The 17,696-nt window shown below is 42.0% G+C and overlaps 1 protein-coding gene across 1 annotated transcript in view; it reads right to left on the reverse strand.

Annotated features, from left to right (window-relative positions):
* Nox3 (NADPH oxidase 3) overlaps window positions 1-17,187 on the reverse strand; it is a 66,418-nt gene extending 49,231 nt beyond the window's left edge. The window contains exons 1-5 of the mRNA XM_075959293.1: window positions 17,140-17,187; window positions 16,451-16,546; window positions 16,232-16,342; window positions 14,910-14,994; window positions 6,079-6,224 (exon numbers count right to left, since the gene is read on the reverse strand). Coding sequence (XP_075815408.1) covers window positions 6,079-6,224; window positions 14,910-14,994; window positions 16,232-16,342; window positions 16,451-16,546; window positions 17,140-17,187 — 486 coding nt within the window. The remainder of the gene's footprint in view (window positions 1-6,078; window positions 6,225-14,909; window positions 14,995-16,231; window positions 16,343-16,450; window positions 16,547-17,139) is intronic.
* Window positions 17,188-17,696: the final 509 nt, after the last annotated feature.

Raw genomic sequence — 17,696 nt, forward strand, 5'->3', positions numbered from 1 at the left:
CAACCTTCGAGGAGGTACCCCTGGGCCCCAGGGTATGTTAAATAGTCCCTCCCTGTGCCAATATTTTGTGAACCAACCATTGCAAATAATAAGCAAGAAATTTCCCAAATTTATAGTATACCATTACATGGATGACATTTTGTTATCCGATTCAAACATGGATACCTTGAACAGACTGTTTGAAGAAATAAAGATACTTTTACCTAAATGGGGATTGCAAATCGCTCCTGAAAAAATTCAGAAGGGAGATTCTGTTAATTATTTAGGTTATAAAATAGGTTTGCAAAAAATTAAGACACAAAAAGCACAAATTAGGAGAGATCGCCTACGGACCCTTAATGACTTTCAAAGACTGTTAGGAGACATTTCCAGTCTACGACCAGCTATTGGAATAACACCTGATCTAATAATTCATTTGAACAAAACCTTGGATGGTGATAAAGATTTAAACAGTCCCAGAGAATTAACAGCTGAAGCAGAAAAGGAACTGACAATGATTGAGGAAAAATTATAACAGGCACATGTGGACACGGTGAATCCAAAGCTTGATTGTATTCTCGTCATACTACCATCAAAAATTTCTCCTACAGGAATTTTAATGCAGAGAGATGATATTATTTTGGAATGGATCTTTTTACCACATAAACCAAGTAAGAAACTGAAAACTTATGTGGAAAAAATCTCTGAGTTAATTATAAAAGGCAAGCTGAGACTTCGTCAAGTAGCAGGCATAGACCCAGCAGAAATTGTAGTGCCTTTCGCTGCTGATGAACTAAAGAAATTATGGGAAGATAATGAACCATGGCAAAGAACTTGTGCTAATTTTTTGGGGGACATTAATAACAACTATCCAAAAAGCAAGAGGCTTAACTTCATAAAGAGAACTTCTTGGATTCTTCCTCGAATCGTCCATGATGCTCCAATAACTGGAGCCCATACATTCTATACTGATGCCAATAAATCAGGGAAGGCAGGTTACAAATCAGAAGACTTGGGTAAAGTGGAACAAAATCCTTATAATTCTGTCCAGAAGGCGGAATTATATGCCGTTCTTATGGTGCTAAGGGATTTTAAAGAACCTATTAATATAGTTACAGATTCACAATACGCAGAAAGAGTTATTTTACATATTGAAACTGCTGAATTTAAACCTGATGATACAGAACTAACCTCATTATTTATCCAGGTTCAAGATTTGATCAGGAACAGGCTTTGCCCTATGTACATAACACACATCCGATCCCATACGGGTCTGCCAGGTCCTCTAGCACAAGGTAATACAGAAATTGATCAATTATTGATTGGAAGTGTGCTACAAGCCTCTGAATTTCATAAAAAACATCATGTTAATAGCAAAGGTTTGAAGAAAGAGTTTTCAATTACATGGCAACAAGCTAAGGAGATTGTAAAGAAATGCCCTACTTGCTCTTTCTATAACCAAACGCCACTGCCTGCAGGGGCTAATCCAAAGGGCACCCAAAGGAATGAAATCTGGCAGATGGATGTGTTCCACTTTGCAGAATTTGGCAAATTAAAATGTGTTCATCACACCATTGACACTTATTCAGGCTTTCAGTGGGCAACTGCTTTAAGTTCAGAAAAAGCTGATTCAGTAATCACTCATTTATTAGAAGTCATGGCTATCATGGGTATACCTACACAAATAAAGACGGATAATGGTCCCTGGGTCCCTGTGTCCAGCAGGCCAGTAATAAAAATGCCATTTACACACACTCTCAGTTTAGGTCTTTGATCATTTATAGAAGTTTGCCAAAACACACATAACTTATCTTTCTGATCATTATTGCTTGTAACAGTAGGCATGGGGCTTCCTAATTGTCCTGACGAGGCACGTTCTCTGCAGAAACTGGAAATGACTGAACCATGTTTGCCATGGGGGCCTGTGAGGCCCCCCCCTCTCAAGTTTCCCATCTGTATCAGGTTGCCTTGTCTAGCTCTTGCAGACCTGCATTCATTTGTCCAATGTCTGTCTTTTCCACATCTTCTACATAAACCTGAAGGCTGAGTCCTCCTATTTCTGTTATTTCTAGAAGATGCATTATTATTATTTCTGAAAGATGCATTATTATTATTATTATTTCTGAAAATCCGTTGTCTACAATTCCTTTTCATATGACCCATTTTGCCACAATTAAAACATTTGGTATTCTGGTGTCTCCTTTTACCATTGGAAATTGCTTCTTCTACCCATGCTTCAGTGCCATAATCAAATGTATCAACATTTAGTGTATGCAAGACCCATTCTTCCAAGGGTGCTGATCTGAGCCTTAAAGACCCCAAAATCCTTTTGCATTCCACATTTGCATTTTCATAAGCCAAAGACTCAATCATTATACGTCTTGCTTCTGGGTCAGATATCCCTATTTGTACAGCCTTAGTCTTTGTAAAAAGTCACTAAAGGGTTCTCTCTGACCCTGTTTAACTCTGACAAATGATTCCATTCTCTGTCCTGGGTCTTGTACCCTGTCCCAAGCCCTTAAGTCTGCTGTAGTACACATGGAGAGTGTGTTTTCATCCAAATTAGCTTGTTCCTGAGGGTCGGAAAAGAGCCCTTCACCTAGAATTTTATCTAGGGAAATGTCAATTCCCTTTGCTTTTTCCTGCTGTTCTAAAAGTCTAGCCTCTTGCCTGAATAAGCATTTCCATTTCAATTGTGGTCCACTCTCAAGTACCGCAGAGCTCAGCTGGAGCCAGTCCGAGGGGGTTGCTCTGCTTGTCGTGGCCCAAGATCTTAGCATCTTTTTAACAAAAGAGGATTGCATCCCAAAAGTCATGACAGCCTGTTTTATTTCCTTGAGATCATTCATACGGACAGGCTCCCATGTATCCTCCTTGATGACCCTAGGGTTTCTGGAACTAATCACCTTCTCTGTTGTTATTACTGGAAAGACAGGTAGAGCTGTAGGTAGAGCTTTGTGGAAATTGTCCCGGAGAGATTTACCCACAGATGTAGTTAAAGTTTGCCTTTCTATCCTTTGCTCTTCTTCATCAGAATTTAGAAATTCCTCAATCTTTTCAATTCTATTCACCATTGCCTTCTGCGATGTCTGAATCTCCTGTCCAGAATTATGTTCCAAAGCCTTCATTGAGGATTCTAAAGTATGAAGTTTGTCTGTTAGAGATAACATCTCATCTTTGGACATAATTTTTATGGCATAAACTGTGCCTTCTTGTATTGACAATCTTTCCTTCAATTTGTCATAAGCTTTAGACAAAATCAGATTGTCACATTCAGCAGTTTTGATTCTCTCAGTTAATGTTTCATTTCCTACAGAAAGGGACTGAAGCTTACAATCAAAATCCGCTGTTCCCTCTTCCATAGTAATGAATTTCTCCTTAATATCAGCCACTAATGTTTCAGTTCCTACAGAAAGGAACTGAAGCCTATGATCCAAATCAGCTGTTCCCTCTTCCATAGTAATGAATTTCTCCTTAATATCAGCCCCTAATGTTTCAGTTCCTACAGAAAGGGACTGAAGATTATGATCCAAATCAGCTGTTCCCTCTTCCATAGTAATGAATTTCTCCCTAACATCAGCCTGGAGAACTTCAAACTGATTTTTGAGAAGATTGTTGTCATTCTCAATTGTTTTTAAGCATTCAGTCTCTGCCTTGAGAATCCTGGATTTGTCTGGTAAAGACTTTATCATATTTCTATTATCAAACCATTTAGTGCCAATGAAAACTACGAATCCCAGAAGGATCCATAGATGTGGGGTGATAGACACCTCTTGTAAAATCTCCCACATGGTACAATTAAAAAAAACTGTTAAATTCTTGAATAGTAACATGTTCAGACATTTTATTTATAAAAGAAAATTTTTTTACCTGCAATGATTGGTTCCTACCAGTGGTGGTCTCTGTGTTTTTGGAGCCTGTCCTGGAACTAGCTCTTGTAGACCAGGCTGGCCTCAAACTCACAGAGATATGCCTGTCTCTGCCTCCCAAGTGCTGGGATTAAAGGCGTGCACCACCACCACCTGGCTGGCCTCGAACTCACAGAGATCTGCCTGCCTCTGCCTCCCAAGTTCTGGGATTAAAGGCATGCGCCACCACCACCCGGCTAAGTCACTTTGTATCAGAGCAAATCTGCCGCTGTGGCGGCTTTTGTTGCAAAACCGCAGGTACTTGAGTTTCTGCTAATTCAGGCAGTGGGGTTCGGCTGCAAACTTAGCCAAGGGAGGTGGGGGGGTGTAATTGCTCTGGCGAGCAGGCGGGGCAGAATGGGCCTGTGTGGCCGAGTGTGTCTCGGACTCGGCACTGGGGCCCCGAGTCACGAACTAAAAAACAGCACCAGGGAGCATGCTGTGTTAGCTAGCGGGCTAGGCACTTGAGTCAGGGGCAAAATAGCCTGACGTTGGACGCCAAAATGTAACAGCGTAAATGAATGCAGACAGATTGTAATATATATATATATATATATATATATATATATATATATATATATATATATATATATATATATAACTTTAATGTAGAAATAGACTTACAGGCCGGGCGATGGTGGCGCACGCCTTTAATCCCAGCACTCGGGAGGCAGAGGCAGGCGGATCTCTGTGAGTTCGCTACAGAGAAACCCTGTCTCGAAAAACCAAAAAAAAGAAATAGACTTACAGAACCACCGTTCCCGCGGAGACCAGGAAAGCAGAAGCAGCGGCTGGGATCATGCTCGCCAAATTTATAGGCAAACATTAGCCCGAGGTGAACACGCCCCCTTAGGGGTGGGACTTATTCCTACACTTACCTAGTATGTTGCTTCTAAAATTTTGAAACAACTGTGTTTGAAGTAGCTTAATTAGCTTGTTAAATTGCTTTAAAGGTTATTTATAATAAACACTATTTATTGCATAGTCTCTTCAAGATGTTGAGTTTTTTTTCTTGAGTCTCTCGTGAACAGTGAATTTTGTAAAGCCTTAGCAGGGGGAAAATGTAGACCCAAACAGGTGGCCAGATAAATTCTGAGATCCAACAAAATGGCATTAAAGACATTTCTGCATGCTTAGGGCATCTGCAGCTCTGATTTGTAGCTAGGAAATTTGTGCTTCTAATTGCTGTCAGTTAAGAAAAGGGAATTTGGTTTATTAATGGCCTGATGTTGGAAGGCTTCATGAGAGAATCAAGTATTTGACTTGGAAGAATCTCCTCCTAACTCGAATCTGAATTTTCCTTCTCAAATAAAAGAACCTGAGCAAAAGCACGGCTTTTAGAGAGGGCCCAGACAGAGAGATTCCTATCAATGGGGTGTATGGCCTTAAGACTTTTCTTAGAAAACAGATTATATTTTTTTAGACAAAAAAAACCTGGTCTTTGTTCCAATATGGTAGTCCCTGGAAAAATGTTTGGATGAACCATTAAGAGCAGATGTAAGGGTGGGGTAAGGGAGAGGAAAGTCTTTACCCATAGGATGCTGTGACTGATTCTATTACCTTTACCATAGGATGTTGTGACTTTACCATTACCATAGGACTCTGTGGCTGATTTTATTTTTTTCTTCCCAGAAGCACTGCTACTCTGTACCTTTAGATATTACCATGAATGGAGTCACTAACCATTCAGTTATCATTCTGAAATGACCTTCTTTGGTCAATGTTTGGTTTTGCAAACTAGCTGTTCACACATGTGCCAGAATAGGAGGTGCAGAGAACAGACCCAGAAAACAATCTGCAGGTTAAAAATGGAACATCCAATCCATCACTTCTGGATTTGGAGGATGAATGCTTTATGAATCTAACATCAGTGAAGGAAATCTAATCAGGAGCCACTTTCAAAATTCATAATATTAGGGCTTTATCAGGTTTTTGCATTCCTAAGATATCACGTATGTACTTTCACTGTAATTTAATTAAGCAGCGTGTGTTTTCTCCTTGCCCATATCATTCCAGCCATGCTAATGGTTGCAAAACTAGCTTTTAAAAAAGAAAGGTGAAATTGATATTAACATTTGGCAGAAACCTCTTTTATCCAGCTCTTTTATGTAAAGCTTTCAAAATCTATTGTTCTCGGTATCGGGATGGGAGGAGAAGGATTCTGCAGAAGCAAGACCATGCAAGAGCTCACCGTATTCAAGGTGCGGACAGGATTGATGTAGCTCTCATTTGGAGCATTGCCAAGTCTGGAAAGTGCAGCCAGCAGCCCCTCAGCATCCTTGGCCTGACTCAGGTGGTAGCGCTCCATGTTGAACAAGTGTGCCACAATGTGGATCGCTGAGGATGAAGAGACATCAAGCATAGGCTGTATCAAACTCGCTCCTTCTAGCTCTTTCAAAATGCCATGCTGCTACCTTAAGTTTCTCTGTTCTGGTTTTGGCAACCGACAAGAATAAGTGATTTATCTGCGCAGCTTTCCCAGTGTCTCGAGTGGAGTGGGACATATGGTGAATAGTTTATCACATGCATTTTAATTATATTAAAAAATAAAGCCATCTCAATTTACTATGATTTAATTTTAAATATATAATCATTTTGGAAGTGATGTAAGTCCTGATATCAGAACATGGTTATTGTGCTGGCTAGTTTTATGTCAGCTTGACACAAACCACAGTCATCGGAGAGGTGGAGTCTCAAGTGAGAAAATGCCTCCACCAGACTGGGCTGTGAGCCAGTCCGTAGAACATTTTCTTAATTATTGATTGATGTGAGTGGAGCCACCTCTGTGTTGGTGGTCCTGGGATCTGTAAGAAAGCAGGCTGAGCAAGCCATAGGGAGCATGGCAGTAAGCAGCTCCCCCTCCAAGGCCTCTGCATCAGCTCCTGCCTCAAGATTCCTACCCTGTTTGAGTTCCTGCCCTGACTTCTTTCAGTGGTTGAGACAAATAAGTCCTTTTCTCCCCAACTTGCTTTTTTGTCCTTGGTGTTTCATCATAGCACAACAGTAGACCTAGCAAGGCAGTTATGTAGACAAGATAATTCATAAGGAAAGATGATATAGTGATAGGGATGGAAATACAAAGCTTCCTGAAGAAATAAGAAAGAATTATTCCAGGATATGATGCATCATTCACTGCAATGTATGTTTATTTGGCATATAGGTTAATGCTAGGGAGAGAGTGTCTTTACATTTTTTTCAGACATATTTTCTGTACTTCTCATATATTATAACATGTATGTGTGTATAGGTACATACATATATATGTATATATATATGCTTAAACACACACACATTCACACACACACACACACACACACACGATTCTTATAGAATTGAAATGAGCCAGTTCCAGTATTTGTGGAACCAAACATATTCTCTCTGTACTGTTAAGTGAATTGTGCTATTTAATTCTGAGAGTTGATGTTTAAGTGCTAGGTAAAGAGGATAAATTCAAGGATACAGCATAATTTGGTCTGAAGATTCTGCATCCATGCTGCTTTCTCCTAGCTCGGGAAGTCTGTCGGGAAGTCAGCTGTCACCTTATCTCCATGGAGACCAAGGTGAGTGGCCAGTTGACACACACCATTGTGATCAGACTCCAGTGTGAATGCAGGATTCATTATTCAGGACATAGTTATTTTCCCACTTTCATAGCTTCTTCTGCATCCTCAACAGGAAGTAGCTGTGCCAGCTACTGTTATAGTCTGTACACATTGTGGGTGTGTTACAGTATTCTCCATGGTTGTACGCTGTGATTGGAGGTGGGGCAGAATGAAGGGGAAAAAAAACCCAAGCAGCTTCTGGTCTGTCCCTAGCACCTATATAAGAACTGGGCACAGCAGTTCAGGTTTATGACCTCAATACTGGGTGGGGCAGAGATTGGGAGAGAGGTTGAAGCCTGGAATTGCTGGACAGCCAGTCTATCCAAGAAATATGGTGAGCTCCCACCTCATGGAGAGACCCTGTCTCAAAAAATATGGTCAAAAACAAGAGAGGAAGACACCTAATGCCAACTTCTGGTCCCCATACATACATGTGCACAGGCATGAACGCATGCACACAAGACACATGTATGCAGTTCTGAATGCACACACAAGACACATGTGCGCAGGTATGAATACACACACAAGACACATGTGCACAGGTATGAATGCACACACAAGACACATGTGCACAGGTATGAATACACACACAAGACACATGTGCACAGGTATGAATGCACACACAAGACACATGTGCACAGGTATGAATACACACACAAGACACATGTGCACAGGTATGAATACACACACAAGACACATGTGCACAGGTATGAATACACACACAAGACACATGTGCACAGGTATGAATACACACACAAGACACATGTGCACAGGTATGAATACACACACAAGACACATGTGCAAGGCATGAACACACACACAAGACACATGTGCACAGGTGTGAATACACACACAAGACACATGTGCACAGGTATGAATACACACACAAGACACATGTGCACAGGTATGAATACACACACAAGACACATGTGCACAGGTATGAATACACACACAAGACACATGTGCACAGGTATGAATACACACACAAGACACATGTGCACAGGTATGAACACACACACAAGACACATGTGCACAGGTATGAACACACACACAAGACACATATGTGCAAGTATGATTGCACACACAAGACACATGTGTAGGTACGAATGCACACACTAAACTTCTCAGAATATTGCTGCTATTTTGGTGCCTGTGTCATAGCTGCGCTGTTACTAAGAAATTCCATCTTCTATTTAGCAGAATTTTCTTTTCTGTAAACTGAGCTCCTTATGTCAAATTCAGCTCCTCTTCTGAATGGCAAAGCTCTGCTCCTGCTCATGCTTTAAGACTCAGTTCAAAAGCTGTTTCGTACACACATTCTTCAAGTGCACACACACACACACATGTGCACACACACCATATTTTGATTACAGCTTCTCAGAAAGTACCGTTCTGAACATTTATCTATGCTCACGTGTCTCCAAAGGACTTTGGCTCATCAAGACTTGTCCGTTTGAAACCTCAGCTTAGCATCAGTATATATTTCACGATTATTTGCTAAATGACATTGAGTTACAGAAAGACAGGGATTAAAAAGGAAGGGTCAAGAAAGCAATTGATTGTTTTCTGATTGGAGATGTGTATCTACTGATGTATATTTCTGGCATTTCTTTCTTTCTTTCTTTCTTTCTTTCTTTCTTTCTTTCTTTCTTTCTTTCTTTTTTTTTTGGATTTTTCGAGACAGGGTTTCTTTGTAGCTTTTGGTTCCTGTCCTGGAACTAGCTCTCGTAGACCAGGCTGGCCTCGAACTCACAGAGATCTGCCTGCCTCTGCCTCCCTGGTGTCTGAGATCATCACCGCAGTTATCCTAAGTGTTTGCTTCCATTTGACCCTTCCCCCACTCACTTCTTTGCTCATTGCTTTCTTTCATTCTCCCTCCAGGGAGACAGGTACTGGGGCATTCCCATTTCCTGGGAATGGAAACTGATTTTCATATCATATTAAGAGACTTGTTTACCAATGGACTGTCTATCACCAACTGTCAGGAAGAAATGGTTTTTCTGACACTCCTCTCCCTTGTAATGAGCAGATCACAACCTGCTTTCGATTAGTTGATGTCCACAAGAGAATCTAACAGTGTTAAACTAAAATGTGTGGGATGGATGACTTAGGACATGGAGCTACTGATTCTCTTCTGTTGCCAGGTCTCTTCTCTTTGAGCTGAAGACGCTAACCAAGTGGAGAAGGAAGCCCAAGACACCTCAAGAGGTGACCTCTAAGGACTTTGCAAAACTATGGTACCCATATTTTTCAAGTACTTTAAAGCTTATATATTAAATGTTTCTTTGCTTCTGCCTTCTCCACCTTGGTCTGGTTTAACAAAGTAGATTAAATACGTACTATTTTAGTTATCTCAGGGACCCCCAGGATAAAAAAAACCCGAGCCCATTTTGATCGTGTAAATGCTTTATTTTCCTCTTAGAGTTGACCTAAGTTGAAAACTAAAAATAGATCTGTGAGCTGTTAAACTCAGGATTTCTGGGACCTGGAGGTCACAGGATATGTATTACTCTTTTCCCTTTCAGACATTGAATTTTCTTCCTTTTTCTAAAAAACATGTCTTATTCTTTTTAATATGAACAATCAAAACATTGTGGTGTGGCAGTAGTTATTTCTGAAGTGGGTGTAAGATGCTGATGCATTAGTTTATAGCCCTCATCATCTTTGAGATTAGATTAGATTGGGTGTTAGTGTCTAGCAGAAATAACACCGAAGTGGATGCTTTTCAGTTACCTAGTTTATTTCCGCCTCTATTTTCTTATCTGTCAAATGGGTAGATTGAGCAAAAAAATGCCCATGCCACCCCCACATGGCATCTTAGATCCCTCCCATCACGTGATGCCACGTGATGCTTTCTCTGAAGCTCACTGAAAATGCTTATCATTCAAAGAGAATCTACAGATGTGAAATTCGTATGTTAATTTGTTTAAATGGGAGAGTTTCCTCTTGCACTGAATCCAATGCCCCAACTGAAAATGAGTTCCTTTTTGTGCCCTTGCTGACTTTCCATGGTACACTCCGCTGTGCCTGGCAAGCGCTCAAGATACCTCTTTCCGTAACCCACCCCGACGTACCGGGCTACCAGCGGGTCTTCCTACAATTTTATTTTCTCACCCAAATACTTTTCGAGAGACCAGCTATCTTGGCAATGCTGTGCATGCGCATTTAATTGGTCTGTGAACTTCTGAATTCAAATAAGGAAGTTTTATTGAAGAGCAGACAAAAAAAAATCATAAAGGCTACAATTAGAGCTAGTCGCCCCAAGAAAGTGCCGTTTATGTCTTTCTTTTCCTTCTTGGTTTTCCCCCTGGAGATCAAAGGGGGGATAATTGAGAGGATCTTGGAAAGGGGTCAATTCTGGTACCCTTCTGCCTGCCTGTCAGATACGGCAGAGGGTCTGGAGTTAGGCACTCCTTAATTAAGGTGGCATGGAAGCGAGGACCTAGGAGAGAATCTCCCCAGTGCTTCTGAAGTCAGAATCTGGCTGCCTTTCCAATGTGGGGCCTGGTAGAGAACCGATGTGTTCTGGCACGCTGTGAGCCATGTGTTTGTAAGTCACATTAAAACCTACGAGGCAGGACTCCGGGTGGAGCCTTGTTGACTCTCTGCGTACCTCCAGTGGAAGTGGTGAACCAGTTGGTAGCAATTTGTTAGAGGTCAGATCTGGAGGAGTTTGTGCCTTTGGGGCCGTCTCTACCTTGGGAGCTCCAAATCATTATTTTCTCAGTACCTTTATTCGGTAGCCTCTCATCTCAACCTGCCCCTGCTCTGTTTATTGATGCTTGCGAACTAATTTTAGCAACTCATCAGGAGTTGCACTCAGGGTAATTTTACACCCCTGAAACCTGGCAGACACAAGCTGCAGAATTTGCAGAAAGAGCTGTGTGGGTCACAATTTACAACTTTCGTTGATGGAAACCCAGGCTCCAAGTACTGCTTTTCAATGGGAGGGGTCCTCAAGGTCTGCCATGGACCAGGGAATCCAGAAAGATCCACGTTAATAAGAACGTAAAGGCCGTGAAACTACGATTTTTATACCAGTGGGCTTCCAGGTCCCTGAACACGATTTATTCGCTGTCGGAGGAGGTTTGTGCTTATCGTAGGCAGGCAAGCAGGAAGGCAGGAAGAAATGGCTCCTGCCACTGCCTTTTCCGTGATGCCCTTGATTAGAGAGCATTGTTTTACCTCTTCCCTCCCCTCCGGAGCCTACAGCCACCAGTCTCTAATTACATCCTTTAGTGATCCCACCAATTAGAGCCTGTGGTTCAACTTCTAGGGGAACGGATGAGAAATCAGAGGTTGGCATGCAAACTTCTCCGCGGATGCATTTCTTCCAAGGTTACACACCTCTATTAAGCCAGTTGGCCGTTTGAGAAGCAGCATAATGGGCGAGGCTAATAAAATAAGCTCAGGGACACTGCAGCTGCTCCCCCGTGAATACGGCAGAAGGACGAACGAGGAAAGCAAGGTGTAGCTATGAAACTGGGGCTTTGCTCCCCCCCACGCCCCCCACAAAGCACAGTTGCTAGCCACATTTCTTAGTTAATGTGAAATGCAGTAATTGCTTTGTCAAGGATTGGACAAGGGAGAGCATTTCCCTTCCACCACCCCGCCTGCTGTGGTTGGGCTGGAAACCACAGCAGCGGGGCTGGTTGCCATGGAAGACCGGATGAGGGTACATTGCTGGGAGATACAGTTCAGACCCTGGCAGGGTGAGCCCCAGGAGATGTCCAGGAGCAGAGACGAGCAGCAGGAGTTCAAGAAGAGGGGGCTGGAAAGAATACTAATGCCCTTTCGGAGATTTTTGAGGCGAAGAGGGAGAAAAGAACATCTTGCTTTTTCTCCTTGCAGCAGAATGTGAATTTATGATCTTGAATGATTAGCATGGTTTTGAATCCATTCATCCTCCAACCCTGCTCCATCCACCCAGAGCTCGGGCATTTGTGTCTTGTACCCTTTCCTATCAATCTCTCCAGCCTCTCTCCAATGTGAGTAGATGCCACCCGCCCAGCTTTGATCAAATCTGTTGCAGTCTTCTTATGTTAGTGACCAGGGCTGCTAAGATTTGAGAGATACCCCATGCCTCCAGGGCTCTCATAGACAGGACTGTCACGCTTGTTTAGGGAGTGTGGCATGTAGAGAAAGCAGGGATCTAGGACAATTGGTCAGACAGTGGGTCCTTGATATGGTAGTGCCTTACTCAAGGAGGACCATGAAGGAGAGGGAATTTTGGCAGAGGGAACATCTAAGCCAAGGCATCCAGGACTCTGGAGAGTACCCAAGGGGAAAAGGCAATGAGGGTGTGGCAAGTTAGCTGAAAATCCATCTGCCATGCCCTGGGGTTTGATTGACCTTATTTGCAATTACACAAGTGAATGAACAACCCCATATTCTTAAGATTCCCTAAGTAGATTTAATCCATATATCTCACTGAGGCAGAGCAATTATATTGTTATTGATGCTCTTTTAATTCCACAGAATGCTGAAGAGACCCACTCTGAGCTCACATAGCCAAACCCAGAGGGACAATAAAAGAATCTTGACACGTGATCCTGGGCAAATACTGCTCACACTAAATTTCACATCATCCGGAAACAATGCGGATCACAGGGGCCTCGGTCTTATCAGGGCCCTCTGCTCATAGGAGACATTCAACGTATATTACCTATGCATTTATACTATTGATTTACGAATACATACAAAGAATATAAACCCAGAGGTTTAAGAAGAAAGCCTTTCCACAGCTCACATTTTTATGTAGCATTTATGTCTCTTTCTGATAGATTTTAATGACTCTCCCCCCTTATATATTTATAACTTTCTACCTTTAAGCTATGTATAGTGATAAGATCCCTTTTGCCCCTTTACTGTGTTCAATCTCGATTCCTAATGCAAAAATAAGGAATTTTGATTTTGTTTTTGCTTTTTTAAAAAAAAAAATAAAAAAAAAACAAGGTTTCTCTGTAACTTTGGTGCCTGTCCTGGAACTAGTTCTTGAAGACCAGGCTGGCCTCAAACTCACAGAGATCTGCCTGCCTCTGCCTCCCAAGTACTGGGAGTAAAGGCATGTGCCACCACTACCCAGCTAAAAATAAGGAATTTTGAAAATTTTTAAAGCAAGCCAGAGATTCCTAGAATTCCTTCTGGCTTCCTGGTCTGTGCCTGGAACCTGCCCACTGCAGGGAGCTCAGTGTCCTCAGGGCAAATTAATTCTGAGTTTTGATAGTTTCAGAGTGTGGCAATGACTTCCATTTCCAAGCTGATGTCTGTATATACAGGCATTGCTACTTACTTCCAAGGGCTCTAAGCACACAGGTGTATTCTGCGGCATTCCTTCCTGGCCCTGAGAGGTGCAGCTAGACCACTCTTGTCTCTAACCCTCCATCCGCCAACTGTTTCCTCTAGGGCTTGGCTTTGTTTACATCAAATTCCTCAAAACCACAAAGCCCTTCTGTAAAGCGGACCTTGAGTTGGTTTGATCTGGCGTTTAAGACAATCGATGGGGAGACTCTTCTCCCCACGTTTCGCTGCACACCCAAACTTGTGTTAATTGGCACTCGGGCACCGTCTGTCATGTCTTGTTGCTTAATTAAATTCACATTTGTTTTGAGTGTTCCTTTTACTCTGCTATTTTTTATGCATGAGAGAATAAAAACAAATGAGGAAAACATTTTATAGTTAAATTAGTTTGAGAGGAAGAGTCCTGAATCATAACTCTTTATGGTTCCGGTGGCCTTTACTTCAACGTCTTTGTTTCCCAGCAAAACCACAAGTCAGCCTCCCCTCTCTTCCTTTTCTTCCTCCTGGGTGTCTATCTTTGAACACAGATTCTAATTTCTTCTTAAATGACAGTGTAACAGGGAGAGTAGCAGCTCCTATGGCTGTACAATGTGTATTTTTCATGCTTCCTTTACGTTCACTAACTCAATACTCTTCAGAATCCAGTTCACATGACCACTCTTCTGTCCTTGTTCTGCCTCTGATTGCAGAGCTAAGGGTAAGGTATCCTTACCACACTAAGACAAACACTATTCTATCTGTGTCTAACATTCCCTAAACGGCAGGAACTATTTTTGATTATATGAGTGAGATTTTGGATATAAGTTGATTTTAGTTTTGGATTCTGTGAATAGCAAAATGCTCATTTAAGTAGGCATCTATCATTGTATTACGAATGAGCCTCTTATTCACAAACAAAAGGAAATTTCAATAACTTTCCTTTGATAATTGAGGCATGATTATGGAAAAACTCGTTTGAGTATAGATTAGAAACTGAAAAATAAGGTAAAGGCAAGGTTTCATGTGGTCGGATAAAAGGTCAAAGTTTCTTTTCTCTAGAGGCGACACTTGGAGAGATGGGAACAAACTATGAAGTTAGATAGTACCGAACAAGCCCATTAGACCACTAGCAAGCTCTTACCCGCATTAACAGCTATCCCGTAGGCAACAAGTTTGTGGAACTTGAGGTTTTTGTCCAGTTGCCTTCCCCATGGTCCTCTGCAGCACTGAAGCATCAGAACAAAAGAACAGATGAGTAAGGGGTGGATGCAGAGCTAACATCCCCCTGAGACCTCAGAGGTCCAGACTTGGGCTCCACTGACCTCTGTGTTGCTTCAGGTCAGGACACAGGACATACAAGCCAGTGGCAACTGATCATAGCAAAACTAAATTTTTTTTACCCGTTTTGCTGGGATTTCAGCTCAATCCAAGTGTGGGAATTCTTAGATCTCTGGCTATAACTCAAAGCTCTTAAATAAACCTTATAGCCATGCCTCCGTCAGCATAAAGAACACAGAAGCGATAACTGCCACCCCCCCATGTGTTTTTAGTGACTCAGACACTATTTCTTATTATGTAAAGAAAGCCACTCTGCATCTATGACTAATATTCATTAAGCTGGGCTGATTCCACAGGAAGTATTTCTTCTGATAAAGGTGCCTGGCAATCTTATTTTCCTGCATGTTGTTTTCATGCAGAGAGGAAAGCAGGTATTAGCATGGTGAAATAAATATGGCTACCACGCCCTGATCAGTCAGAATCACCAGATTCCATCCAGGCCCTGGGATGGTGGTTATGGTAGGAACTCGGATGCTCCCTAAGTGGAGCCTATCTCAACATCTTATTTATCTCCCTTCAGTCAGAAATATCTGCAGTTCAAATCGCCATAATCCTTTCATCTCCACAAGGGAAACAGTGGAGTGACAAGTCCAATGTCCATAACAAACACCAAAGTCAAATCAGAGGTACTGACCTTCGGTTTTAACTGGTGTAAACACAAATTACTGGGAGTTTTACAGGAAATTACATGTTTTTCAATCACACTTGTAGAAACTCTGTGTGTGTGTGTGTGTGTGTGTGTGTGTGTGTATGCACACAGTCCAAAGTCAGAGAATATCAGGTTGCCTACTCTTTCAGACTTTTCTTTATTCCCTTGAGATTAGAGCCCTTTTTGAGCCCGGAGTTAGTCAGTTGCTGGCCAGTTAGTCTCTGGTGAGTGTCCTGCCTCTGACTTACAGCAGTGCTGGTGTTACACACACACACACACACACACACACACACACACACACACAGACAGACAGACAAATACACTCTGCTTTTTACACGAACTCTGGGGATTTGAACTCATATCCTAAGATTTGCATAGAAAGCACTCGTACCTGCTGGGCCATCTCTCCAGCCTTCAGTTGCAGTATGTTAGGAATAAACAACAACTGAGCTTGCTTAAAATATCTTTGTACTTACCACACTCGTTCCTCTCACCAGCGCAATGAAGTTCCGGCTGACAGGTAACAGAATTAGCATGCAGTTAAAATTGAGGCACGCCGCAGATGCTCGGGCCCATGCTAGGGTAGACTGTCCACAAGTTAGAGACAGGAAAAGGAGGGAGAGTGAAAACATGGAAGCTTGGAAAAATAGAAGGCTTTTCTGAAACAATAACAGATTGTCATTAAAGCTACTTACACCCAGAATAACTCGTGTGTAAAAGAAAGCCTCCTCTTCGGCATACCAACAGAACGTGTCAATAAACAGATAGAAATTTACTGCCAGCCATGAGAGCTAGGATAGAGCAAAAGGAGACATGGTTAATGCCATTGTCCACCCCTAATCCCCCCACTCAGGATCACTTGGGCTTCTTTGTCTTTTCAGATGCTATGGAGAGCTTGTCAGTATTCATCGGAATTGTTCCATCCGTTTATTTCTTCCAGATTAGATTTTAGCAGTGATTACAAATAAGAAGAAATGACTAATTTTGCTAATGTTGTTTTAAATGCGTGGGGTCAACTTCAAAGTATTTCCTGACAAGCTTAGACTCTCCTTAGTCAACAGGGATTGGCCGTGGTGAGAAGAGGTGGAAAAGAACTCTAGAAAAATGACAAATCCACAGTCTAACTAAAAGCTTTATTTGTTAGAGAGATGTACTTCTACATCATGCAAAACAAACTACTTGACTTGAATACTTAAGAATGAACTGAGCAGAAAAACAACTTAGCACGATTCTACAAGGGTAAATTAAATAGATTCAATGAATGTTTGCTAAGAAGTTTTCAGACTTACACTTCACTTTGTATTTCCAGACTTTAATTGTCTGGAAATGTCGTCACCCTGAGAATGAGTGACTCTTAGAGACAACTAAGGGGAGTGGTACTCACCACCACCACAACGGACACACTCTCGTTCAAAATCCAGCACACCGTCATGACGCTTCTCGTACAACCGACACGTTATTCCCTCCCGTTCGTCCGAGCCTGTGTGCTGTGTGCTTAGCAAGGGGCTCCCTTCTAGCTCATTTCATCATTTTGTCTTGGGGCACCTGTTGGGAGCAGCTCTCATGGAATTTCTAATTAAGGACTTAGTGCCAAGAGCATATCATCAAGCTGAAGCGCTTCATAACCTGGTTAAATACAAGTCTCTGTCCTCCAGTGATTGTCCTCTTCAAAGAATTCCAAGGGGAAGAAACTCATTTCGTTAAATTGTCTTCTTGCCCATGTGCCATTCATCCTCTCCATGATTGCAGTCATGATGCTAATACGTCTGTGTGCAAATCTGAGAGAGAATCTTATTTATGAAGACTGCTGGGAATAGTCAAGGATTTCCACCCAACGTTCCCCACATTACTGAGTCTTTTCTCCTCTCCAAAAGTCTCAATAGAAGGCAGAGAGAGAGAGAGAGAGAGAGAGAGAGAGAGAGAGAGAGAGAGAGAGAGAGA

Source organism: Microtus pennsylvanicus, chromosome 1 (genome assembly GCF_037038515.1).
Source record: "Microtus pennsylvanicus isolate mMicPen1 chromosome 1, mMicPen1.hap1, whole genome shotgun sequence".
Classification (NCBI taxonomy): domain Eukaryota; kingdom Metazoa; phylum Chordata; class Mammalia; order Rodentia; family Cricetidae; genus Microtus; species Microtus pennsylvanicus.